The 27,142-nt window shown below is 39.9% G+C and overlaps 1 protein-coding gene across 1 annotated transcript in view; it reads right to left on the bottom strand.

Moving 5' to 3' along the window:
* Window positions 1-9,183: 9,183 nt before the first annotated feature.
* The window catches only part of VSTM4 (V-set and transmembrane domain containing 4), a 35,874-nt gene continuing 17,915 nt past the window's right edge, over window positions 9,184-27,142 (bottom strand). Inside the window, exons 6-8 of the mRNA XM_086467123.1 lie at window positions 22,250-22,356; window positions 21,345-21,406; window positions 9,184-9,309 (exon numbers count right to left, since the gene is read on the bottom strand). Coding sequence (XP_086323249.1) covers window positions 9,184-9,309; window positions 21,345-21,406; window positions 22,250-22,356 — 295 coding nt within the window. The remainder of the gene's footprint in view (window positions 9,310-21,344; window positions 21,407-22,249; window positions 22,357-27,142) is intronic.

Below are 27,142 nucleotides of genomic sequence, written 5' to 3'. Positions count from 1 at the left end.
AAAAGATAAAAAGCAAATGGATAGAAGTGGGTTGCAATTTCCTCCTGGTGAAAATTCTTATTAGGAGTGATTTGCCAGAAAACAGGGCTTGGTTGAGAAAGTTTTGGTTTCTTTAGCTTTAGGGGATTTTCTTCCAGTGTCATAAGTCATGGAAAGAAATGTATACTGTGAGTACCAAAAGCACCACTCCTTGCTCCTAGAGTTAAGGCATGAATGTGAGCATGTTGCAGTCATCAGATTTCCTAGGTCTGATATAGCCAGTGTGTACAACACTGGTAGAGTGCTACCTGGTCATTTTTCTGCAGGCAAGTCTCTATGACATCCTAGAGATTTGTATTATATGCTTGAACAATTAACTGAAACTAACCACCTTTCAAGCACCTACTTTTATATTTGTGTTGGTCTTCTGTGTATTTGGTAAATGATGAAAGTCCATGAAATTCTGTCAGCTTTAGATGTGGAGGTAGCTTTCACTGACAGACAAAACTTGGTGCTAGTTCGGGGGCAGTAGTGATGCCTTCTTGGTGGGTATCCTGATGTGATACACATTCTCAAATGGCAGCGCGGCATGTAGGGGTAGCAGATATAGAATATGCTTGAAAAATTACACAAGTAGAGCAATTTCATAGCAAATACTTCCAGCATAACTCCATTGTTACCATAAGTGACACAGTGCAAACATCCACAGAGTGTTGTAATTATCACAGAACCAACTTTTACAAGGGATAAGTAGCTCAGGGTGAGAATTACCCTTAAAAGAATTCCAATCCCATTAGGATAAGAAATGCAGAAATAAGGCACAGTCTTAACTCTGCCCTGTAGGGAAACAAAAAAGAGAAATGTGGAACAGCACAACCTTTATGTGACTTTAAAAATCAGTTTAATCTGAACAAGGATCCTAAACCCTAAAATGCCTTAATCACACCTATTTGGTTATTGCACAGATCATCTTGCTTCCTTGTTTGGCAATAGAAGTCTTATGAATGTTACAATGAGCATTAAATACTGTCTGATTTCTGTAGCTTTCTGTTGGCTAATAAACACTAACGAAGCAGTATTTGAAGAGCTGATTGTGCGTTGCAGGGCCTTTGCATTCTCATATTAAAAGAATTTGCTCAAACCTTTTTTGAGAAATCCATGCAAACCAATCTAACTCCCACAGGAAAGTTTCCCCTGTGATTGTCACCATGTGTTACTGTTCCCAAGTCCTTTTCATGCAAAAATTTTTACAAGAGGGTATTCCTAAGAAGATAGTCTCATTCATAATTTATGGTGGCCATCACAAGGGAAGTTATTGGAGAGCCATATGAACTAAAATAATTTGCAGGAATATGTTGCCTTCTGCATGAAAATACTGTTTCTCATGCTTGTCTCTCATCTTTTGGGAGGGACATCCCAAGGGAGTTGAAAAAGAAGCCCAGAAAAGCTCTGGTCCTGATCCCAGATCTCTTGTCTCTTCCTGCTTGGTTCTAAGAACCTCTGAGCCAGATAGCTGGAGTAATTTGTTTGCTAAGGTCCCACACATCACTTAGGGATCAGACTAGCTGTTGTGTTACTGGTTTCACTCTTCAGATGTGCATAGCAATTACATTGAAGTCAGCCAGGCTGATGGGGAGGTGTGAGAGGGAATAGGGCTGGTGGAGGATTGCCAACCTTCCCTATGCTTTTTGCCTTACAGACAGGTTGTCATGAGAGCTCTTCCAAGTGTCAGGAGGCTCCTGGAAATTTACTGCATGAAATTTTTAAAAGGGAACCCCCTTGTTCCCTGCACTCCAGTTAAATGTCTTATGGAAACCCGCTACCCAGAACCAGGCAGCCTTCATCAGTACGTTGGGATCTTGGTGATCTTGGCTGGAATGAGTACTGAGCAAATGTGATGGGAACAGCTGTGCCTGCGTTCAGTGATCACCTGATGTGTTTCATACCCAACTGTTGCAACCCTACGTATGTGAAGGGTGTAGGGCAGTCACTGAGGGATTAATGGTGAGTGTGCTGGCTGGGTGGCTGGAGCTGAGGATGTCAGGTGAGTCATGTAGTGGAAAGAACATCGCGAGCTCTTACTGATGGGGGAGAAGTTGTCTCTGTGTGGGTGACTGCAACAGCAGCATGGGAACTTTCCATGTTTCAGGTCAAAAATTCTCTCCTTGTTCAGTTTGGACAGGAGGGGCTCTAAGGACTTTGCGCCTCCCTTGTACATCTGTTCTCTGCCCAGGAGGGACAATGAAGAGTCATACTCCCATAGCTACTCCAGTTTTGGTGGGATGCTCAGCTCCCATGAGGGGAGCACTGGGATTAAGCCATTGAAATGAATAGTGAGAGCTCTTTTTGGCCACTTCTGTGCTCAGTCCATTCCCCACAGTCTCCTGGCTGTGGCAGTTTCCAGTGGAGAGGTGGTAACAAATTAAATGTCCTCTGCCAATGTCTGTGTCTTTATAGCCCCCTTATTTTATTGACACTGCTGGACTAACAAAAATTAAATGCAGTCAAGGTGTAGTCATTTAAGTTCCTATCTTTGATTGTCACAGTTGCAAAGCACCTGATCTGTTAAGCAAACAAAAGTAATATCTTTATTGTGACAGTGGGCCCAGGTATGTTGTAAACAAGGGATTCCAGTAGTGTCATCATAATAACCAGAGTTGCTGCCAGGCTCTGAGGTAATTTGGTTGGGAACATGAAATCCAAATCCGTTTGGTTTGCTCCAAAGCATTTGTCTGCCTGGCAGGCTGGCTTCTGCCTGTAAGCTGGTATTTGTTGACTTTGGTTGTGTAAGGACTCAGTTGCCATCTTGCATGGTGTAGTAGCCTGTGGTGTTCATGGCAGGTGTCTGAAGCTCTGGGCAGCTCTTGGCTCTTCAAAGCCCGATTATGAGCTTAATATATACTCCATGTTTAGACTCTATATTTACAGGCCCTTCCCTGTGGCAGTGCTGGGACTGTGATAAGTGGGAGGAGGCCCTCTAGAAATCTACTCAAGCAGGTCTAATTGTACCAAATAGAACAGCTCAATAGAGTGGAAAATAGTCCTTATATATCTACCCAAAGAAGATAATGACCTTTTAAATAACAGAAGCAATTTTATTTCAATGCCCCAATTACTCTGAACTCTCAAATGCCAAAGTGCCGAGCACTTTCAAAATAACTTAATTTAGACATTTATAGCACTTAGACACTGCTAGTTTCTTATCTAACCTAATTATGAGTTGTACAGGAAATTGCAAAGCATCCCAATTAATGTTATTTTTTATAGTGATACATAGGAGTGGCCTTTGCCATTTGGCATCATCATGTGCACAGTGATTTACTAATTTTTGCTTTTGAGTTAGTTCCCTGGCAGGGCAGAGATTTCTATCCTCTGGTTGCTCTTTGAAAGCAAGCAAGGAGGAAGCAGAAGTAGAAGTGAGCATAGATATTTTCTCTTGAGGGATTTGAAGGGCACGTGTTCCCCTGAGAGCAGAGTGCCGTTGCAAGGCAGGACTGGTTAAGGCGTAGGCGTGCCATGGAGAATAACAATGGCTAGCTGTCAATCTTGTTGATCCTCTCTGATCTGAGTACTTAAGCCAGGATTCTACACTTACTTGTCTCCCACAGGACTAGTGCACAGGAATGAGATTTGCTTAACTATCTACCTGAAAAATCCCTTCGCAGACGGTACTGAGCAGTTTCCCTTCTAGTTTCTATGCACAGCAGGCAGCATCAGAGGCAGAGGAAATGATGTAGCACCACTGAGCAGTATCCAGTGACTCCTTGTTTGCTTTTATAGTAAGGGCAGGACATGTGTCCAGTTACCATGTTTGCAAATGATAACTGCTGCCAATCCCCATATGTTTTTTTGCCCTGTATATTTTATGTGATGTCTTGGTTCTGTGCTGCGCTTCCCCCCGTTTCAGGAGAGAACTGTTAGCAGTCAGGGAAGTTCCTGTAGGCCGCCTCTTTCCTGAGGATAATCCAAAAGGATCAATGGCTAATTTCTCAAAGACAGGTGTGGGGCTGTGGGTAGCTATGTACTGTGGCTGCTGCCAACTGCGCCCAAGGCCATGCCAGCCTAGAACAGGAAGGCAAAAGCCCCCAAAGGTGATCTTGTCTTGTGCAGCTATTTGTACAGAGCTCTAATGCAACATTGTGTTCTCATTTTGCTTCCTTATAGTAAAATACTGCTGCAGACAAGATAGATAGGGTTTTAACACAGCTTAACAACTCAAATTAAATCCAAGAGGCAAAGCTTGAGTTGACTCAACAGCTTGCGTTCAAGAGGGGCACAGGGAACAGGCACACAGGGAGGTAAGAAGTCCCTTTCCACAAAGTTTTTCCTTAGTCAGGACTAGAACCCAAGTGAGCTTGCCTGGGGACTCTGTGCATGACTTCCTATTTCCTTGGTGTGAGTCCCAAGTCCTGTATAGCAGGGAGAAATGCAATTGCATTGACTAGCTCTGTTATGTACTAAAAAGGAAACCTGAGCAGGTCTCAGCTGGAGGCTCAAAAAGGGATGTCAGAACATTTCTGACCAAAGTGGTCAAAGACTGAAAAGCCTCTTGTGGGGTTTTCAAACAACCCAGCAAGGCTGGTGAGGAACAAGAGAGACTTAACACAATATGGTACCAAGACGTAGGATTCTTGTCCTATCTGTTGTGCAGTCAGTAGAGCACATTGCTTCCGCATTTATCCTCTGAGTGGAAATGCTGGAATATGAAACTGCTGTGAAGTTTGCTGAAAGAGCTGGGGCAGCCAGAGAGGGGGGTTTTTTGAGATGCCATTGGATCAATAGTGTGTTTTGTGTAGGTGTTTCAGCAGGCATTTTCCTCTGTGGGCTGTGCTCAGAATGGGATCTGGGAAGCCAGCTCAGAAATCAACCTAACCAGCCCCTGAATTTCCAGGGCTGTTTTCTCTGGGATAATTTGTGAATCTTTTCCAGAGAAGCAGTGTTGGGAATCATTTATTCTTTACAAGAGGAGAGCCTGACAGAATTCAGGTTGTTAATTCTCTTTTCAAACTTCCCTTCAGTAGTCTTCAAACATGGAGAAGGCTGTTAAAAGGAAAGAGAGATGTTCTGTATGTCTACTGGGGAAAAGGCAAGAAGATATGCTAGGAAACATTTTGAATGATTAGGGCTGTGGAAATGGATGTTGAGGAGACTATGGAACCTTATCACTGTAAGTTTCTAAGAAGAGGTTAGGCCAACCTCTACCAGGTTAAGTCAGGCTGACTTGGTCCAACCTTCAGATCAAGTTACAAGACTAGCTGACATCTCAAAATTTGTTCTGTCTCCATTTCTCTTTTTTTCTGAAAGGAGTAACACAAACTGGGAGTCTTCTATTGACATGCAGTCTTTTGATCTACCCTGGCTCCCAACCAAGAAAGTAAAATGGAGTCAAACCAGGTGGTGGAACAAAGCACAGCAAATGAGTGTATTTCAGATTGGTGCAGGAAACTCAGAAGAGCAACTGTTATGCAGTGGAATTTAATAATTTTATGTTTTACTCTGGCAGGTTAGACTGAAGCCAAAAAGGACCTTTGCACCTTGATGTCATTCACCAGAGGTGTTTTGGAGAAGCCCTCAAAAAGCAGAATTTGACCTACAAATCAAACATCAAATGAGACCTCATCTGGTCTGAGACCTACTATGCCAGGAGACCTGGCCAAACCCTGGCTAAGGACACAAGTTTATTGAACTTCTTAATGAAGAGAACCCCACGATTATGTTACAATTACTCTAAAGCAAATAATTTGCTTGTAATTACAAAGATAATGATATTCTGACCACACCTACCAATTAGAAAGTAGTAATAAAGAGTAATAAAACACCTTTTCCTTGAGCTGCAGAATCAACCCCCACACAGCCTGTGACACTAATATGATTTACTCCTATTTGCTGATGGAGGATTCTAGTAATAAAATTTAATGTGGAGGAACAAGGTGCATTTAACTGAAGCTGTAAACATCTCTAATTCTATTTAAAGCTATAGGGTGCAGTACATTAACATTTAACAATCTGATATTAAATTGGTGTGAAGCTAATAGAGCTGTATTTGTTAAAATTTCGGCACTAGGCCATGTTTTACCAATGACAACAGAAGGAGTAACCAAAATAGTATGACTCAGCAAACTCCAGCTGCTGCTTAAAAGGTATTAAGAGTCTTCATGGGAGCTCCTGTCATAAAAGAACTGTGGACCATATTCAGCTCTGCTGCTGTTCTGCTGAAGCTAGAGGGCGTTAGGCCAGAGATTAATTCAGCCTTGTAGTTTCTGGTAGAGGAAGCTGAATCCAATTTATTCTGCATTTCTCCCACTAAAGCACATTATACTCAGTGAAATTTTCTTCTCTTTTAAGTGAGTTGCTTTGGTACTTAAAGATGTACAATTAATTGCAAGGTAAAGGATGATGGGTTTTTTTCTCCAATGATATGATTTGACATTATTAAATCTGGCTGGACACTGCACAAGAAAAGGCATAGGAAATGTGGAAATGTCTGCTCAGGAGGATGGGTGTTCTCCTAAGTAGTATTTCTGGCCTCCTTTCACTCAGCTGGTCTGTTGCCTTTCAGGATTCTGCTGTCATATGAAGTTGGCCACAAATGGAAAATATTTTAAAATCATGGAATTTCCTGCAGAATGAAAAATTCATTTCCCACCTATTGGGATTTTCTAAATGCTGAGTATGAGGTAAACATATATCCTCGAATTGCGCTCTAGCAAGCAATAAATCCTACACAGACTGAGAGAACTTCTCACAAAAAATGTAATTTATTTAGCTCGATTAACTATTATTTGGGGGAATTGGATATAAAACATAAACAAGAATACATAGAATATTAATATACAAAGAATGGTGTTCATTAAAATATTGGGCATAAACATACAGCAGAGGATTTTTCTGAACAATGAGCACAATGGCCGGTTGTATGTAAAAAGAATGTTTATACACCAAACTTTACAAAGTTTTCACAGCTAAGTGGTCAACTCATTAATGTGTTAGGGTTTTATTTTTAATTCCAAAGGAATCACTAAGTTCTATACTTTTCTAAGGCCTTCCTTACAGCTGTCTGCTTAAGAGGTGTTCTCCGAATAGTCAGTCAAACTCTGGCTGTTCCAAAACTGATCCTTGAATGTTTGATCACTCTTTAGTGCCAAGTTCTTTTCAGTGAGTTGATTGCTGTTGTCATTGAAAGTCCATCACCTAATGAGAGAACAGTGAAGGATGCCATGCCTTTTGGTGGGCGATTAAACTCCTGGGGTTATGAAAAGTTGAAACACACATTTTCTTGATAGTTCACAAATGCAAACATTAAAAATGCAAATGATTGCTAGTAAACCTATTGATAAAAGCTGGCCTTAGTTTGGAAAGGACTGTTTTGATGAGGGGCTGGAGTTGGAACTAGACTGTACATAATGGCCAGCCTGACAAGCTTTTCTTAAAGTTTTTTTTTATACAAGAGATTTTATCTAAAATGGAAGCAGGTGACTGCATTTTACATTTACACATCCTGGCTATACAGTAAGAGATTATGTATGCTGTTTAATCTCTATCCCAGTTCAAAAAAGCTAAAAAGCTGTTTATACAGACTCACTTATTCTGGCAGAACCCTCCACAAGGCAGTGATGTGCTCTCTCCCTTTGTCACATATCCCCATCCCTGCATTGTCACCCCTGCCCTCCTTTCCTGCGCTCCCATGCAGTGACAGGCACAGGCATTCTTGTGATGGTTCCCAGCTGTGCTCTGAGCCCTGGTGTGAAGTTGCTGTGTCACTAAAAAAGGCCTGACCTGTAAAAGAGGAAGCAACTTGGATCACCTTGGTTAGGATTTCAAAACCCAAGGCCTGCAAGTGCTGCTCCAAAATCGACATTAGATACTGCTGAATAAGGGGCTTGTCAAGGGGCTCCCTCCCAGACCTGGAGAGGACCTGGCACATGCCAAGTATCAGATCACCACGGCCTGATGGTGAACAAAAGAGCCTATGCTTTTATGTCTCCATTAACTCTGTGGTTACTCAAGGGCTAAAGCTTCCCAAGGGCTGAAAGATGTTGGGTACGCAGTTGTCCCTGAGCTTTGGTCCAATTTGGGTGTTGAAGATGTAGGAGCTTGAAAACATCAGTCCAGCCATCCCTCATGACTGAAATGCCCAGGATGCCATTTTCCATGAATGTGTATCAAAGGAAGAGTAAGAAACCCTTTTCAGTTATCAAGAGATGAAGGAAGAGGATCATTTCCCTATCTCCTGAGACCTGGTCTTTCCAAAGAAATAACTCCAGAATAAGTGAGCGGGGCATTAACGGAGTCTGTTCCATACTAAAAGAGAAGTTGTGTGATTTTTCCTCAGTAATGTAGGCCACAGGAGGAAACTTCTGCAGGCTTGGAAGCACCAGTCTAATTCAAGGCCAAAAGCAGTGCCCTGGTTCTGTTGAAGTCTTTTACTCACTATCAAGTTTTTCCTATTCCCAATCAGAATTAAAAAAAGACCAAATCCTAGGAAATGTTTCCAACCTATAAATATTCTTCCTTAAATCATTGGGGTTTAACTACGAATGTTTCCTTTGGATTATTTTGAAATGTTTAATTTCAAGCATTTAAGAAGAGCTTTACTAAAAGTAACATAAGTTTTTAAAGACAACGTCATTTAAAAATGGAATTTGAAAATATAGAAACCAAAAGTTTTTATAACTGTTTCTGGAGGGGGAAAAAAAAGCAGAAAAAGTAATTATAGCTTTTCCTTTGCTGTAGAAAAAATTCTCAGCTTTACTAAGCTAATATTTTTCTCATGGGAAAAAACAGCATTAAATTGACAAATCCCTGGTCGGTGGTCTTTGTCTTCAGAAGCAGGCTGAGGTGCACAAATCCTGCCACTAGTCCTTCTGAGGCTTGCCAAGGTGTTGATGTTTGCAGCTGGACTTGTCACATTAGCATTAAAGAAGGAATAATGTTTAGGATTGAAAATGCCTCAGGTGGAACTTCAGTCTGTTTATAACAGGGGGGGCTGAACACTACGAACGGTGTCTCTGCGATGTCACTTGTAGACCAGCTGTTTTTTCTATGATTACTTTCAACTACATTTTGTTTAAAAGTCTCATAGAAAAATAGAAGTGCATGAATGGAAATAAAAAAATAAGGATGTTTTTCTGATTTTTATAAATAAAGAGCACAGCAAGAATTAAATAGAACACGAACAAAGGGCATTTATACAGGCATGAATGATTACAGCTTGTTCTCCTCAAAGAGTATCTGTGCATAGACTGTCGTATTGGGAGTGCCTTTGGCTTCCTGAATTGGCTTCATAAGTTCAAGTTCAGCGTATGTTAAATTCTCCTCTGCGATTTTTGGCTAGGAAACAGAACCAACAAATTACAGTTATAATGTTGTTACCACTGAATGTAAATATTCTATAGAATGGGTTATATTTCTTCTCTCACACATGCTAATTCTACTATGCTGTTAATTAGTTAATTCTGCACCAGGGTTAGTTCACAGAAGATGAAATTAAAATAATATTAAAATTAAGAAACAGGAAACAGCATTTTGCGATTCATTTCCAGTTTCTCCTTGGAAACCTCCAATTCACTCCTAACAGCGAACATTTTAATTTGACAATTCAAATATTGCAAATTTGAAAGATGTGTGTCAGTTCTTGCAGATTTACAATTTGAAATATGTATGCCAGACTTGCTTCCTGGCTGTAAACCTTGGACCAGTTACATCTCTAATCACAGCCACTCACAGCCACCTCTCATTATGTTTCTTAACAGAACCAAAAAACATGTTAAAAATGCACAGAAGACAGCAAAAATGGATAGAATTGAGTAACTGTCATTCCAATGGGATTTCACCACTTTTGCCATGCTATAAGTGAGTTCAGAGTTTAGAAGAAAGGCCATACCACCAAAGCTGTCTGAGGTATTACGGTGGTTGACTTTTAGACTTAAAACTATAAAACTTAGCTAAGAGAGATGTTATCAAGAAATTTTACTGGACAGATTTCGTGTGGGTCACAGAAGAGCTGCCTACTGCTATCGGGTACTTCATCCAGACTCAGAGCGGTGGCTTAGAGGAGGAAAGTCTAGTCTTGTGTTCCTCTGTGTGTGTTGCCTCATCAGTTGGGAGTGGGTTGTTCATATCAAATCCACCTCTGAAAATGTATCAATAAACAAAAAAGTTGCTGTGGAATTGTACGTGGAGTCCTAGTACTTGAAATGGATTTCAGTTCATCTGTAGAAGATTAAAATCTGTGCTCCCTGAAGAAGGGTGAAGTGCTAAGGCCCTGTGCAAGGGAAGAACTGGAGAATCTGTTCTTTTGTCTTCTTGTGTACTGTTCTACCTGAATGTAACTGGTGTCCTCAAGTTTAAGCCTAAAAAGGACAATTAAAACAAAACAAAAAACATTTCAGCCATGCAAATTTCTTGCAGTCACAAGACTACCTTATAGAAAAGGTTGCATCTCTGAGACCAAGAAAGGCCTTGTCAGTTGTAAACTGAAAACTGACTCAAAGTTCATAAACCAAGATTTTCCAGACATACTTAATTTTATAAGGAAAAACACTGACAATATTTTGCAATGCCAAGAGTTTCCTTTATGTTTTATTTACTGCTACTTATTTCTTTTCGACTTAACATGAATGATTCCTGTTTCCTTGAAATGTGGTTGAATAGTTACATTGTCTTCTGGCTAAAAAGATAAACATCTAATATCCTCTGAAATCACTCCCTGTGCTCCCCTGCTTCCTGCCTTTTGCACTGCTCTGGAATCCTCTCATTTTGCCTTGACAGTTGCTCCCCCTTTGCATTTCAGATTGTTTCACTCTGGGTGGATCAGTTTACACTTTTCCAGCATTAATTTAATCTTATTTCTTCTCTGCAGATCTGATCCTGAAATACTTTGTGCAGTTGCTGCTGGAAGTGGTGTCACTGAAGTCAGTTGAACTGTACATGTGAATAAAGGCCATTTGCAGGGCTAACTGTCTGCAGGACTGCAATCTTTTTTATTTGATTATTCACATGGTCTTCTCTCCCTCCACCTCTTGCATGGGTAGTCCTATTTGAGGTCAACTTCTGGTCCTTGTTCACTATCAAATGGTCCACTGTCGACTACACAGAAAATTCCCTGCTTTCATTGAATTCTCTAGTGTAATGGTGTAAAAGGACTTCCAGTGGATCCCAGCCTGATCTTGTAAGTAACAGAAACAAAATCACACATTTCTTTTCTTTATTCGTGTATCAGGACTGAACTGAACCACGAAAAAGACATCTGTCTTATCCTGGTTTTGGCTTAAAGTGTTAGAAAAAACTCTTGGTCAACCTCTCTGATAATTAGTTTTTATATTCCCCTCTTCTTTCTAGGCTGAGAGTATTAGCCTCAGTTTCTAGGCGTATAAGTTGGTTTTGCCCTTTATGATATGTTAAAGATTCCTTTTGAGATTTCAAAACTATATGTGCCCATCTGTTCAGTAGGTAGTACAGTGGCTAAATACAGGAGTTAAGCTGAGGCTGGACATCACAATTACACCAGCAAATATTGAAGATTTTATTCTCAGTGAATGATAGCATATCTAATCTCTATTTGAAAGTATTAGGAGTTTTGCTGCCAACTTCAGTGGGTGTCACTCCAGACCCGCAACACAGAATGATACATTGCATGTGAAAAGCCTCCTAAAAATTAATCTGGTAAAACCTTACAAACAAGTTTTGGTTACTGCCAAACTAAATCTCTACGTGTCCTAAGACTGACCCAGTGCAGTAGAAGACTTCCTAAGACTGACCCAGTAGAAATATTTTCATCATTCTGTAGAAATCAGTTGCTCAGGGCAAGCTAAATCTGTATATGTTTTCCCCTTTGCTGTTTAATTGTATTCCATGTTCTGTTTCCATTTAGAAAATGCCGCATGTCCTAAAATAACCACCCCAACGCCCAGCTCATGTAAATTTTAGAACTAAGATTTATGAAATCATATTGTCCAGGTGTTTTATTATATTATCTCAAAATTGCATTGTTTTCCAGTGTAGATTATCTCTTTATTCTTACTTTATTCTATTATGTTTGGATATGAAAAATAACACTAGATTCCCCAAAACAAGTCATTGGGCAGTAGTGGCTGATGTGTTGCTTTCATACATTTTTATGATGTTCCTATAGTAAACATAATTTAATAAAGCCAAAACACACTAAATAAATAATTGCATCTAGAAAAGCAATAAAACCAAATAAAATTAGTACTTTCATAAGTGGAAAAGGTACTTCAATTACTGCTACAAGCAACAGCACACCATAAAATGTGTAGAATAATTTCCCTTATGCATATTTCTAGTATGTAATAATTTGATTGAAAATATGAGGAAACACACAGGAGGTTCAAAATTGTGAAGGGTATACAGTTTTCAGCAAAGGATGTGTAATAACAGCATATGGAAGCCAACACTACTTTAAAGTACCTATGGTAGCCAGGGTTTTACTCCATACACTCTTCTGTATTTCATTTATCAACCACATTTAATTTAATTTTCCTGGTTTGTTTGTCCAGAAACTTTTTTTTTTTTTTGATCAGAGAGGGAAAGAAAATTAAGTCTATGATTTCATCTCTCATTTGGATTGGATAACATTTTGGCAGTGTAAACCTGGAATCCTGCCACCACCTCCTTTTTGAAACAATGGCGTGACTTTAATAAATGATGTTGTAGGTGGGACTGATACTAGGGCAGAAGAGAAAGAGACAATGAATGACTGGCCATTCACCTATCTCTTTCTGTCCTGGCTCTTCTCTTAGGAGGTCATTGGGACTTTCTTTGGCTGCAACATCCTTTCCTGAAAAATTACATCATTTTTCTAAAATAACATTGAAATTATTTCTTCATTTAGAATTCTATTCCAATGACATTTCTAGATACAGTCGTTAACTTGTACGTCTGTTTTCTCGTCTTGGGATCACACACTTTGCAGAAATATGTTAGGAAGAGTCATAATTTTCTAGTGTATCTTCTGGCAGATGTGAAATGATTCATCTTCCAGATTTCTTCCAGTTTAATTTTAGTTTATTCAGTCACAGGTCTTCCCATGGGCAACTATTTGAAAGAGTTCACTTATAGGAACATTTTTCTTAATAACAACCTGCGAAGTCTATCATATGAATATTTAAAAGGAACTAAAGTATGTGTATACATAGTTTTGTTTTTATTGGGTTTGTCCAGTATATAACTGTGTTAGACATTACATAGAATGGTTGGTTTTTTAACGAAAATTATTCTGATTTTTACGTCATAATTACCAGGAATGTCAACTTTGCTTTTCCTGGGCTTATCTGGTTTGTTCCTCCGCAGCCTCTGCAGCCTCAAGGATATTTACTATGAGCACTCTCAGACTGAATATTCTTGAAGTTTTAACTAAGACCACTCTTATCCAAATTTATAATTAGGTATGAAGAAAACAAGCAAATAACCACTTCATAAATTTAACTCATCTGGAGTACTGACTTGCACTTACAGATTGCTGCAATCTCACTATTCCATGACCACACCAGTTACCATGAAGACGACCAAATGAATATGTATTTCTAATTTAAAAACAAAACAAAACAAAACACATTCCCTTGATTCTAGCTTACTATCAAAAACAAGAAGAAAGTTACTCACTTCCTAGTTAACTTCAATCTTAAATATTTTAGTGACTATTGGTGCAAACATTTACCTAGGAATTTAGCGTCTATATGATTGCATGTGATGGAGTTTTTGTTTAGGATACGATGCAGAGTAACATGGGACCAGGGCAAGAAAATTATGTTTATAGACCAAATTGAATTTTTAACTCTGAGTTTTCTGGATTTAACCAGCATATGTTCCAAGTTCCAGTCAGAGATTCATAATATTTTTAGTAACTCTGATTTCCTGCAGCAACATTTGAAAATGAAACCCCACCCTCACTGGCATGCTCTGTGCTCATGGGTGAATGAATTAGGTCAGCAAGAATAAAACCTTGCCAGTTATGCATATGTTTGCTGGTTTGATTGCCAGTACATGGCAAATTGCCACCTATGGACTGGCCATGCTGCGCTGCTGGGTGCCAGGGGGATGCTGTAGGAAATGCAAATGGGGAAAGGTGCAAAGTCAAGAGGAGGTGGTGAGGTTTGTTTGTTCCAGTCCCTAGGAATTGTACTTCTCTCCAAGTTACCCCACAGCACAAAGAAAGCAGCCATGCCCCAGTGCCATGAAGTAGCTCTTTCTTAGCAAGCACACACTGGAACTACCATTTTTTCTCTCTCTTTCTGTTGTAAAGGCAAAACTCGACTATTTGGTCTTTTTCCTTTCATATTTGAGAAACATCCTGTTTTGTAGTCACACTTGGTAAAGAGCTCCACAGGAAAAACACAGATACTGTCCAGATGGCACAGCTCAGGAGCATTCTGTGTCACTGCCTGTGCACAGTCAGTCAAAAGTGTCTAGCCAGGACTCTCCAGGCCAACTGGATGGGCTTGGCCACAGGGACAGATTGTTGCTTCTCTCTGCATGAATTCCCAGATGGGAGGAAACTGCATACTGCATGCAGCCTAAGGAAAAGGGGTTAGCCCATCTTCTCTTCTGCATATCTCCTTTTCATAAGCATCTTTTTGTTTGAAGCTGTAGGAGGAGATGGCATCTGGCTGCCAGCTTGGCCATCACCAGAGGGTCAGTTATAGAAGAGGTGAAAGCAAGAGAAGAGTGTGCCGAAGCAAAGATTCAGCATGTTTGGTGGACAAGCTGCAACTCCCTTGTCCAGACCACCAGGACAAGGGGGAGACAGCATGTGCTAGCAGTGGGGTTAGGTAGGATTTTGCAAAGTTAATAGTGAGAAAACTCACTGTAGCTTCAGAGAGAAAAGCATTAGCCTTTGACAGTCCTATTTTTTAACATACACTGGAAAACCACTCTCACTAGGATGTGTGGTCTTTCTTGGGCTGAAATCAGTAGTGCTCCTCAGGGCCATTAGATACACTTTATGCTCAGACGCCATGAACTTAGTGGGATGGCTCCCTTATTGAGGTAGTAACTTAACCCAGGAGTCAGAAAGGGTTTTTTTATGGTTTGTTTTGGTTTATTCTCTTTAGAGCTTCAGGTGTTTACCAATGTCAGTGTCTTGATTGCAGGCAGGAAGCCAGAGATTCCCCTGGAAGAAAGTAGCTTCAAAAATTACTTCTGCAGACCTTCATGAAAAACTGAAAATGAGTTATCCCCTAGAAATGCAACTGTTGGCTAGTAAGATCACTGAAATATTGAGGGAGCTTCTCAGTGCCAAAGCTGAGAAATATGACATTGAAAAACATGAGGAGTAGGAAGTATGAGTTTTAGTGGCAGTATCAGTTAAAAAGGGCACGTTCTTTCCATTAGGATGCCTATTTTTCACTCCACAGAGTAAAAAAAATATTTCCCAGACTCCCTGGGAACAATATCTATAACAATTTGTGAAGCCTTTTTCAGTATTGCATCTAAATTTTGCTATTGAATCCCACAGAAGTTATGGTAACAAAGTCAGGGACAAAGATGATTTACTAAGTCACACTGAATCATTTTATTTTAAAGAAAAAGAATCCCATAAATGTAGGGCAGGTAGCAACTCTAAGGGGTGAGTCAGTCCATCTTTTTTCATTAACAGAATTAAATATACCTGGCAGAGGTTTGTCCAGGCTGTTTTAACAGCTTTTGGGGAAAAGTGTCATCACCTTTGCTAATGCTTTATTCCTTTTACAGCTGCAGAGTTATTCCTAGATTCTAAACCAACATTGCTGGAAATCAGGCTGATTTTTTCTTATCCTTCAAAAAGGCCCAAGGAAGGTTTTCAGTACTCTAGTGACACTTTTATTACTCCAAATGTGTCATCACACAAAAACCATCTGCTGTGGGATTTTGTAAATACACAAGTCTTGACACAATTCCAGCAAGAAATTTTATGTATTTGTATAAGCTGTTACTTCTTGGGGGTAAAGATAGCAACCTGTGATCTGAATGGGAAAGCAGGCCTAACTCAGTAGTTTTGAATATGTTATATTCTGAATGTCAACTGAAATGTGTAAATGATATTCATGTTCCTATGGACATCTCACAACCTAAGGAGAGATTATTCTTCTCACAGAAAGAGAAATTATGTGAATTATGTGGACTGGATGGAAATATTCAAGAATCACAGGGAGTCAGGGAAAAATATTCACCACTCCTTTGTATATCATATGTACAATGTTACTTGAAGTCTGTGGAGATCAATAATGCCTTAAGAAATTAGGAACTTAAATCATCACCCATTGTTACATGTTGTGGAGGAAATAACTCTTCTAACAGAGGGTGGCATAGCTTTTAATTTAAAATTATCCAGAGGAAAGGAAGACCTGATTGTTCTCAGATCCAGAATCCACAAATCACTGAACAGATGTATTTCACTTCCTTTTTCTTTCTCAAGGAAAGGGCCAATGATATCTACAGGTTAAGACTAGTGAGGAATCCTACTAGTTATGCAAAAAACCCAATTAGCCTACCTTTTCTAGCTAGCTTGATGCATATGGTATAAGATTGGTTTGACTGATGTAGTGCTTAATTGTAAGATGAAAAAGAAGACAGGGTAAAAAAATCAACTTGTCTATCAAGTACAATCTTGCAATATGTAAATTTGCTCCCAGGTTGCTGTGAGGCTGAAGCTGCAGGATAGCAGGCTGGAGCGCAGCTTAGAAGCCGCAAATTTCCCAGCAATCAAAAACCAAAAAGCAGCTCTTTACATTTCACAGCTCTGACGTGGTAATCATACTGTGGATAGTTCACTTGCACATCTAGACCCCTTTCCCAAAAGGATTCCAAGGTCAGTAGTTCTAATATACAGTAGATCCTGTTGGTTTAGTGTACAATGGGAAATGCACTCCTGAAATCTAAAAGTAAAAAGGATTTTCCAGCTGAAGGAAACTTAGTCTTCTGGGTAGCTTTAGGAGTACCTGTCTTTATTGCTTGATTCAGGAGTATACACTGATGTAGAACACTGATGTGTAACACTGAAAGATCGATTTTGCTGGTACATGCAGATGATGAGACCAAGTCATGGCCTTCTCAGCTCCACAGGTGTCAAACCTATGTCAAGTTCCTGCTCAACACCCTTCTGCTTTGTAGACATAGCAGGAGCAGGGAAGCTATCCTTTGAGTGAATACTTGCAAATTCCAGACTTTCAGACATGTTACTCATTACAGAGTAAGTGCTTTCAGCGCAGGGACTGTCCTGACCTGCACTGGCTGGCACTCAGCACATTGTCAGCACTTAGCTTATGACAGTAAATAAGGATGGAGTTTTCAAAGCTGCAGAAAGAAACCTGAGTTTCCTATTTCTGTTACATCTGTAAAAACCTAGGAATCCAGATCTCTGAGCTGGCTTTGCAAATCTCAGCATAAAATATGTAAGAGGTGCCTGAAAAAGGCAGGCAGGCAGGTAGAATGGGTGCCAAAGATTATTCTTTTGCTCAAAGTTAACAGAATTACTTCCAGAAACTTCCCTCAGTCTTAGATAATCATAAGCCCTTCCTGTTTCCCAAGTAGCTGTTACATTATCATCATCAAAAGGAAATCTCAGCGATCTCATGGTGCCAGGCGACTGGTGATACAATCCATGATGAGATAAACAATGCTGTCTATGCTGTATGAGCTGAAGGTAGAAGGATGCTTCTCTTCTATATAGTACTTCTATTTAGCTCAGCTATGGTCACTGAAAGCACTCTGCTTCAGAAGGCACAGAGGACCAATAGGTATTCTGTGGTGGGAAACAAGAGAAGCCAGATACACTCCAGTAAAGAGGTTATTCAAGAGGTTAGTCAGTGTAGGAACAGCAGAAGTCAATTCTTACATACTGTGTGCTTTACATGTACAATGGGTTTGAAGATCTAAGCCCAAGGGGAGAATTTGTAATACAGGATATATTTATCTGATTTCAAAGTTGGTTGATTATATGACTTAGCAGAGGCCACGTAAGTCAGTGGCAGAATCAGTAAGATTCCCTATAGCCTGTCTTATCTGTGCATGTATTTCTCCCCTTAAAATTTGAAAATTATGAAGTCAACAAAAATTTTGCATAAGTGAGGATTGCAGGATTTGGTCTAACCTGAAGTTATCCTTTCCATTGGCTCTAGTGAATCACACAGGAGCTCTTAAGCTTGGTGGTGCAAACCTTCATGAAAAGACACTGAAACCTTTTCATTTAGATGATGTTCTAGAACTGACACTCTTGGGCTATGACAACTAATCTCTAGGAGACAATAAAAGGCTTACCAGACAATTTGGTTGAGGAAGTGTAAGATTTATCTCCACCAACTCAAAGGGCTAAGTACTTATGGCTATAGCAGAACAGCCCTTAGAGAGCAGAATTTGTGGGCCCCTAGACTTTTCTTCTTTCTAATGACTCTGTGCTTCTTGCATGCTATAAAACCCATCCCTTTTTGCGTTTCAGCTTCTCTATTTCCTTTGATCTGGATACATTTCTCATTGATGCTAATAGAGAATGGCACTGATGGGGAATATTTTTGCAACAAGGGGAGCATAGAATTGTTATTCTGGCTAAAGCGAAAGTAATATGACTTAAGCAGAGTTTTTAAAAGGCTTTACTCAAGGCTGTGCAATTGAACATGATATTAGGCTTTCTTCTTTTTTTTTTTTTTAATTTTGAGTGAGATTATGTCCATATTTTATCCAGGTTATTGTATTCTTGTAAAATTATAGTGCAACCCACTCCAGCACATTAACAACAAAAGAAATTCTCTAGCTTATTATAAACATCTTTCAAGAAACCAGAAGCACATGTCCTCTGGAAATAATTTTGCTGGTATTTAGGTTATTACAAAAAATTTCCCAAAACACTGGATTTATTTTGTAATGTTCCATTATACTGTAGCTTGTTTTCTAGAATATTCTCCTGGTGCCCTGGTGTGGTACCTTCCTTGGATTGCACAGGGAAGCTGAAGAAGAAGTCCAGAAACTCATCAATTTGAGTCTGCCTTTGCAGTGATGATTACCTAGTAACTATGTGCCATCAGTGAAAAAAGACCTAGTGCAGACACCAACTGTGCAATAATTACAGTTGGAAAGAAAAAAAATATTTTATCCTGCAGAGATTTGGCAGGATGATGATAAAATTTTTTTGCCCCAAAGCAGACTGAAAATTTAAAATCCGATAAATTTTTGAGAATTAATAAAATGGGGAGGCGAGTTTGACAAAAATCAATACAATGTTTCCTTTAGATGAATTTAATATGTCTTTTTTTCTGTAATTATTACCATGTTGTATCTTTGTTGAAATTTCTTTTACTTCTATTACTTTAATTTCCTCACTGAAAAATCATTTAAACACAGAAAAAATGGATTTTTTTTCTTTCTTTCTGAAAATACTAAAATGTAGAGGTTTAACCAACTGTGTTATAAAGGGAGGTGATAGAAACAGAAATGGGAAACTCTGGGGAGTGTCCTGCCCAGCTTCTGAATGTGTGTTATAGACTGACTTGTGTTGCATGAACTCACTTTACGCTTTTTCGCACTTTGTTGCTAGGTCAGTTTGGGTCTTGAAAATCCTTTGGATAATATTTGTTGGATTACTTTTTGACTTAAAACTAACTCACATCCACAGTTCATGTGTTTTCTGCAGGCTGCAATGTCTCTCCAGGTGCACTCTGAGGTGAAACATGAAAGGCAAGAGCAACGTACGGAAACAGCTGCCAAACTCGAGTCCAACAGTAAGGCATTAAAAGAGTCTGCTGGCTGCATGCAGCGTGTGGATCCTCAGTCACACTAGAGAAGACAAAGCTGATTTCATTGTTCATAAAGGCGTTATTCCTGCTCATCTCCAAAGAGTTTGAACCTTGACTGGGGTTGCATAGTAGGAAGGGAAGAGCCAACAGCTATTTGTGGCCTATATCCTTGGACTTATTCCAGAAAGAAAAAGCATCTGAAAACAGACTTACGTCAAGTTCAGCATGTGTTGATGTGCTTTATTGACCTGCAGGAAGAGTCTGAGTGTTTTAACTGCTGAGAGCTTTTCCTAAGAGGGTTGAACACAAACTGATTTCTGATGTAGCTGCATGCCTGGGCGTAGTGATTAGTGCAGTGTGCGTGCGTCAAAGGGTGGCTGTCATCCCCTGATGCCAAATGCCCTCACCTGTGTCTTTGTCCTCTTAGCATAACTTCAGCCTGACACAATTACCTACATGGATATAGGGGATTTGTCATGGACTTTTAAAACTCTACCTATTCCTTTACTGAAGCCTGACCTGTATGAGCAGAGCCCGGCAAAAGTGTAATCCCTGCAGGACCAGCAGAGGAGAAGTGAGCTCCATACCTAAGCAACACTATCTCCTAAGATTTTAGCTGAGCTGTTCTGAAGTCACTGGGCATTATGCCTAGGTATCCTGGGTTGTACCCTGACCATGCTTAAAAGGGCAGATGTTATTTACTGACAATTGGTAGGAAGGTTCCCAATTCTAACCCTCGTCTGAAAGTGAAGCCATCACAGAGGCATTTGGGTTATTCACATGGCCTAACTTTAGGCATCCACCTTCACCTAAGTTAGGGAGTTAGTCACTCTGGGCTCTCTCTACTGCCAGAGAAGGGAGAAAGAATCTCCAAAAGGCGATTCAGAGCATCTAGTCTGAATTAGTAGGTGCATCAGGCTCCCACTCTAACTCATCTTGCTTTCTATGGACTATATAAGGAGCCTAGCAGCCCACTCTCTTTATATAGGCAGATGAAGTTGGTTGGTATAAAACTCTGTCTCTGTTACCCCGGATGTCTTGTTCAGGTACTGCTTTGTTACTAAAGCAGAGAAACATCTCTCCATCTATTTGATTTGTCTGACATATATCTCCAGGGTTTTGGTTTTTTTTTTCCCAAACAGAAACTTACATCCAACAGAAACTGTCGTATGAAGTTTGTTTTTTCCTTATTATGAGCTATATAAATACACCTTATTCCTGCAATTGTTATTGCTGAGTTACATCTCTGTAGGACAGAATCAGGCTCTCCCTTTCTAACTTGAAATGCCTCAAAAGCAGTGTGACCAGTATGGTTGTGATTCTGTCAGTAATGTATTTTTCCCAAAGCACCAGCTGCCAGAAGCATGTGAGAATTAATATCAGGTATCATTTAAGAACAGGCTAAATTTGTAGATGCAATGACTGCTAGAAAGCTGGAAAACATAATCCAGTGTAACCTCACATTCAAAATGAAAAAAGCCAAGATAATTCATCACTTGGAAAAGTATTACTTAAAAAGAGAAGACTTGTATGATCTTTAAACTAATTTATAGTTTCTGAACCTAGAGTTCTGTCAACAATACAGCAATTGTACTGAGAGAGAAGAATATGGAGAAAATAACAGCATAGAAAATTACTTACCAGGGTCAATTTTCTTTGAGGCTTCAAGAGCTTGGGCTTAGGAAAATTATTGGCTATTGGAGCTATGGAAATAAATATTAAGGCATTATTTCATATTATCACCATTCACTGTCATTTTTAACATACGCATTAGTAATTTATAAATTACAGATTAATAACAGATTAGGAGCATACATGTATTTATACCAGAGCTCAACTGTATTTCAGGTAACATATTTTACAATGAAGCATAGGGCTTATGAATTAGAAAAATTCATAAGATTAAAGAACCTGATATGCCAAACATGCTGTTCGTGTGCAGAAGCCAGACCAAATATACCCCTTGAGAACTGATCACTTGTGACCTAACCCCCAGTAAACCTGCAGGTCCTTTCCCTCCTCTCACAGTGGCTCAGTACTGGCAGCAGTGCTCAGGAAGTACTCCCAAGAGCCCATGAGAGAGACCCCAGAGGCAATCGCAAATCCTCTTTGAAAGTGAGGTCTCCAAGAGGTTGGTCTTTATCTGCTCGTCTTGCTTGACTTCTCAAGTGCACCTGCAATCTTATGAGTGCAATGCGCTGGCTTCCTTCAGTCCAACCCCAACACGAAATTTCATCTTGCCTACTTTCATCTTGTCTTTGAGCAGGGTGAATATTGCTATAGAGGCTCCTCTCTCTCCTCTGATTAGTGGGAGCTGAGACCTCTTGCTTGGACTCAGTGACTAGCTTTTCAACAGCTAAAGCTGCAGGGAGGTGAGAGCCTGGTCCCAGCAGCAGGCACAGGCCATTTCTTCCCCCACTGATGGCAGCAGTTGTCTCACAGGCAGAGTCAGTGGCGGAGTGCAGGAGTCCTGACATCCCGCACTCTGCTGTCCCTCCACGGTTGTGCTTGGGATTAGAAATACCTCTGCACCTCTGTTTTCATACCTTTTGCTGGAATGGCTGGTGGCTGCTCCAGTTTCTCTTTCTTTTTCTTTACCTTCTTGGGCTGTAGAAGGGACATGCTTGTCGCACTGGTAACTGTCTCCCCAGAGCTGCAAAGCAGAGGCCCATGTGTGAGGGAAAAGTGAAGGCAATGGAGGGAAAGACAGTTTGTCCCAGTGAGCTCATGCAAACACATCACCTTCTACTTGTGAGAGTCCCTGCCAGCAACTTGGATTTTGACCTGGGGATATACTGAAAAACCCCTTAGGGGGGTTGGAAATGCTCTGGGTCTTGCATTTTTTCAACCGTACAGCCTGGTTGAGAAACTCAGGAGTCTGGAGTGTTCTGGTGCAGAAAATGCAAAGTGTCAGGTTTAAACAGGACTCATTTCATAACACCTATTCCTTAAAAACACGTACGACCCCACTGCTGCACCCGGGATGAGCTTATACCCATTTGTCCTCAAGGGACAGAGACACAGATGGGCTAGATGACTTGCATAAGCTCACATGGAAAACATACAGCAAAGCAAAATCTTTGATGTGGTTTCTGGGCTAAGACTGGCTGAGGGGCCATCAGACCAGGAGGATGTGCAGCTCACAAACCCACACGTGAAAAAACTCACTTTGTAAAAGAAGCCACTGTGCTCAGTGCATATAAAATGGAGAAACTGTGCCCTATCTCTAAGCTCAGGCATTCTCCTATACATTTGTGCTGAGAAAACACTGGTAGGCATGAGGGAAGAGTACAAGATAGATAGTAAAGAGGCTTCTGTTCAAGAAAGTTTCTGAGTTTGGGCTATTACAGTTTACCATCCTGTAAGTGTGAGGTTTTTACCCTTAGCATCTCCCAAAGCCTGAGGTCATAAATCCTGCTTTGAATATTTAGGGGTTGGAGACGCAGTCAGGTTGAGCTGTGGTAACCGACCGCGCAGGTGCTCCTAGTTTGTGACTAATGTGAAATAAAATTGTGTTGGTTTAACTGGTAATGAAAGAAGTCTTAACTTACAGCTGAGGTGGGAGGTGAGTGTACAGCAGTTAGTTATGATGACTACGGTGGTGAAGGTGACTTAGTAAGTAGTTGTTGCTCAGATGCATCTGGCCATGGGCTCACCCTGGGAAAGATTAATGCAGTATGGTTGTGGAGGCCTTTCTGTTCCATGCTGGAGAGTTACACCACACAATGGTATCCAGCCAGGGTCTCCATAGTTATAACACTGACAACACTGATTTCACTTAATTTTAAACCATTTGTCCCAAGTTGCTTTTCCTCTCCAGGTTCTTTTTCATAATGAAATACTCTCTTTATATTAATAGTATAAAATATTCAAACTGGGCCAAAGTCTTAATGAAAGTTAAGATGTCTCAACTATTGCCCACACAAGAATAACAAAGTAACAGATTTTATCATTTTACACAGCTGTAAATCCAAATAAATGTCACTACCATAGGTAAAATCACTCTGGATTTACACTTGCATAGATTACAAAAAGACTCTGGTTTGGTGATTTGCCTGAGTTCTGTTCCATGTGCTCAGTCCAAAACACAGGTTTGCTGCCAAACTTGTTTTAAAGTGCTTAAAAGGTAAAGTATTTTCATGATTTATAAATAAATCACATCAATTGTGTAAACCGAGGGTTGCATTAAAATAATTTCAAAGTTTGCCTGCACTATTGTGAACTTATACCACAACAACCATTTGTTTCTATATTAAAATCAAAACACAAAGTAGTTTAAAACCAGCAGGAAATGAAACAGTCCTGCCTGGCTCCATTGCTCAAACACAGCAAACTGCAAAGAACAAATACCAAAAAGGGGACAAGAATGTTTTTTTTTTAAATGCTTTTGGTTTTAATAATCCCAGGTCATTAAGGCAGATGCGTAGCTTAAAGATACTATTACTCTGAAACAACTACTTTAAGCACAATATATGAAAAGGCTTAGTGTCGATTCATTGCATCAGTTATTATTCCTGCTTTGCCACTGAAAAGAGAAGCTACAGAGAAATGTATTTGTGGCTTATACTTTTCCTTTAAATGCCAGGGCCATACAGGGTTAACTAATTCTTGGAGATACAATAACTGCACTTGCTGTCTTAGAACTGAGCTGCTCAAACCAAACAAGGAGGCTCAGAAAAGACTCCTTGGCTTTGAAACACTGCCTCTTTGTGAGCATGTCTTGTTCTATGTCTAAAAGGAAAGTTAGTTTTTTATCTCCAGCTCCTCCTCCAGCCTCCTGGCTTCTATTTCAACAGTGTCACATTGTGCATTTCCTGAAGGATCTCATGAGTTTTCAGAGAGCAAGAAAAATACAGGAGTTTGGGGGAAAAACCCTTGGAAGATGTCTAACAATCATGGCACAGGGACAGCAGTCTCCCTGGAGGTCATGGCTGTTCCAAGAGCTGGCAAACTACTACAATTTTGGCTTCACTATCCTTACTAGAGTCAAGGATGTGGGACTTTTCCTGTTGTCATATGTCAGGTATTTCCTCTTGTCAAAGGTCTGCAGGGGGATGCAAAAAATTCACTTGAGTAAACTGGGAGCTGCTTTGACATTTTCCGAATAGGGGATCTATGTGAAAAGGTGTCAGGGATGGACTGGGTACTTGGTTCTGGATCAGTCTAGCAGAATTTGATCCTACAACGTTAGATTGGCATAGTAGAACCAAGGTGTCGAGATGGACAGCTTTCTGAGGTGAACACCTTTTTCACCTCAATTATATGTCTTCAGAAGAGCAGTCACTGAAAGATTGAGAGTTCAGGCCAAAACAATATAAAAGAGAGAAAAAAACAATTCCTACTCCAAAGCTACACCTCCTGGGGCTTTCTGGATCTGAAAACTGACAAAATTATCTAATATCAAGGAAGATAATAAGAAGGAGGATGTTTAAAGAAAAGAAAACCGCAAAAATGGAATTAGGTGGTTTGTAAAACCCAAAATAACTGTACTTTTTATTTAGGTATTTATTTTGAAAATGTGGGAAGGAAATGGGTTTTGGTTAACTCATTTTTTTTCCTTAATTTATTATTGGTCAAGTAGCAAAGCAAAACCTAAGCATTTACTTTGTTCTACTCAGGAAATCTAGATTTCATTTTCTTTTCTACCAAGGCCATTTTGTGAGACCTGGGGCAAATAATTTAGGCCGTTTTGCTTCAGATTCCAATTAAGTAAAAACACCATCATGATGTCAAGACATGAAATACTTTAAGATGCTTAGGTATTACTGCAGTGGGAGTATAGACATTTCTTAGACACCAGACTATTAATGTAATTTTGAAACTGGATTCTGCTCTGAGTTTGAAATATCACTAAGGGAGTTGGAGATGAACCTCTCTAATCAAGGCTGAATTTTGCACAGCATAATCATTCTGACTGGCAGGAATCTCACACAACTTAGTTCATCAGTTTGGCCTAATGGATATTTAAGACACTGGGATGTGGGTCTAAATGTGTGGAATTAAGTTTCAAGACAAGGAATGCACAGGTGAAGAGAAATGAATTTGAAGGAATTAATGGTTTGTGTTTTGAGTAGAGGGTGGAAAATAAATGGTACCAAGTGTGAAACATAACACAAATGAGGATACTGGTAACAATTTCATAGCTATCTAATTTTAAAGCCTGAAGTCAATGCACTTTAGACATGCATTTGTGGGACTGGGGCTGTCATTAGTATATCTTGCCATACTCAAATACATAAAACCATATTTTTATCCATAGAGAGTCATGCATTTCTTTGCTTCCAGAGATTCCATTTTTACAGTGAAGAAATCAAGTTGGCTTGTTTTCCCTCTGCTATTCAGCCTTCTAAGCTTAGTGTTTGCAGTAGTATCACTGCCACGTCATCTATTCCCAGAGAGGCAGATTCTGTAGTACAAGCCTTTTAATCTGATTGCCATGCTACATTTTTTCAGTCGTTTTTTCAGTCGGGTCTCATTTTCCTCCTCTTCTTGTGTTCTCTAACAATCTACTTTGATTTCCTCCCCCTCCCCCTTCTTTCTTTGTTTTTGTAATTCCAACTTTGTCCTAGCAGCTAATAAAGAAGGGGAAAGAGAAAACATTCAGGGAAAAATGAAAACTGCTGAGCTGTTTCTGTAAATTTTTGGTGTGGTGCAATGGCTGATCAGGGTCACAGAACAAAGATCTTTCCATGAATAACATGAAAGTTTCAGTTTCTACTGGCCTCTCCTGAACTCTCTGTTGCTTTGTTGTGACTTCAGTTACATCCAAGTGTCGGTTAGATGGAATACAGTGGTAATCCCATGAGAATGCACTAAAAATTACACTATTTGAGGATCTAGGGTATGCTATACTTGGCATTGAATCTCATAGTATCTAAAAAGGTTCTATGAGAAATTGTGTCTGTGATACCAACTGATACTGGATTTAAACTACAAGGCTGGAAACACATGTTTTATGTCACTGAAAACTGGGAAACAGCTGTTCTGTATTGTTACGAGGCATCCCTCTTTAATCTTCTTTCTTTGTAAAACATGTCATCTTTTTTTGACTGCAGTTACAGCACAATTTATATCTCAGGAAAATCATACGATGGAAATCAGTTTTATAGCCTCACACGATCAAAAACTTTTGGCAGTGGGTGGTATTTAAAGGAACAGTGATTAATGGCTGCAGCAAATGTAGAATTTTCCCCATCACTTGGAGTCTTCAGCTGGGAATACACTGTGGGCCTTAAAAAATCTGCTTTCGAGCCCCACTCCCTGTCCTGAGTGCAGGAATCACTGGGTAACATTGTGGTTTGTCCTATGTGCATGGGTGGTTTAAGTCATTACCATCTGGTGAGATGTTGGGAAACCCTAGAAAGCCACACAGGATGAAAGTAGGCTTCTCCAGAAAGCAATTCAGAGCCTCAAGGGGAGGTTTGTCTCTGAAGCACCTG

This window comes from Leptosomus discolor, chromosome 6, assembly GCF_034619465.1.
Source record: "Leptosomus discolor isolate bLepDis1 chromosome 6, bLepDis1.hap2, whole genome shotgun sequence".
NCBI classification, from domain to species: Eukaryota; Metazoa; Chordata; class Aves; order Leptosomiformes; family Leptosomidae; genus Leptosomus; species Leptosomus discolor.
Note: the sequence above shows the minus strand (reverse complement) of the source record. Positions and strands in the feature narration are given on the sequence as shown.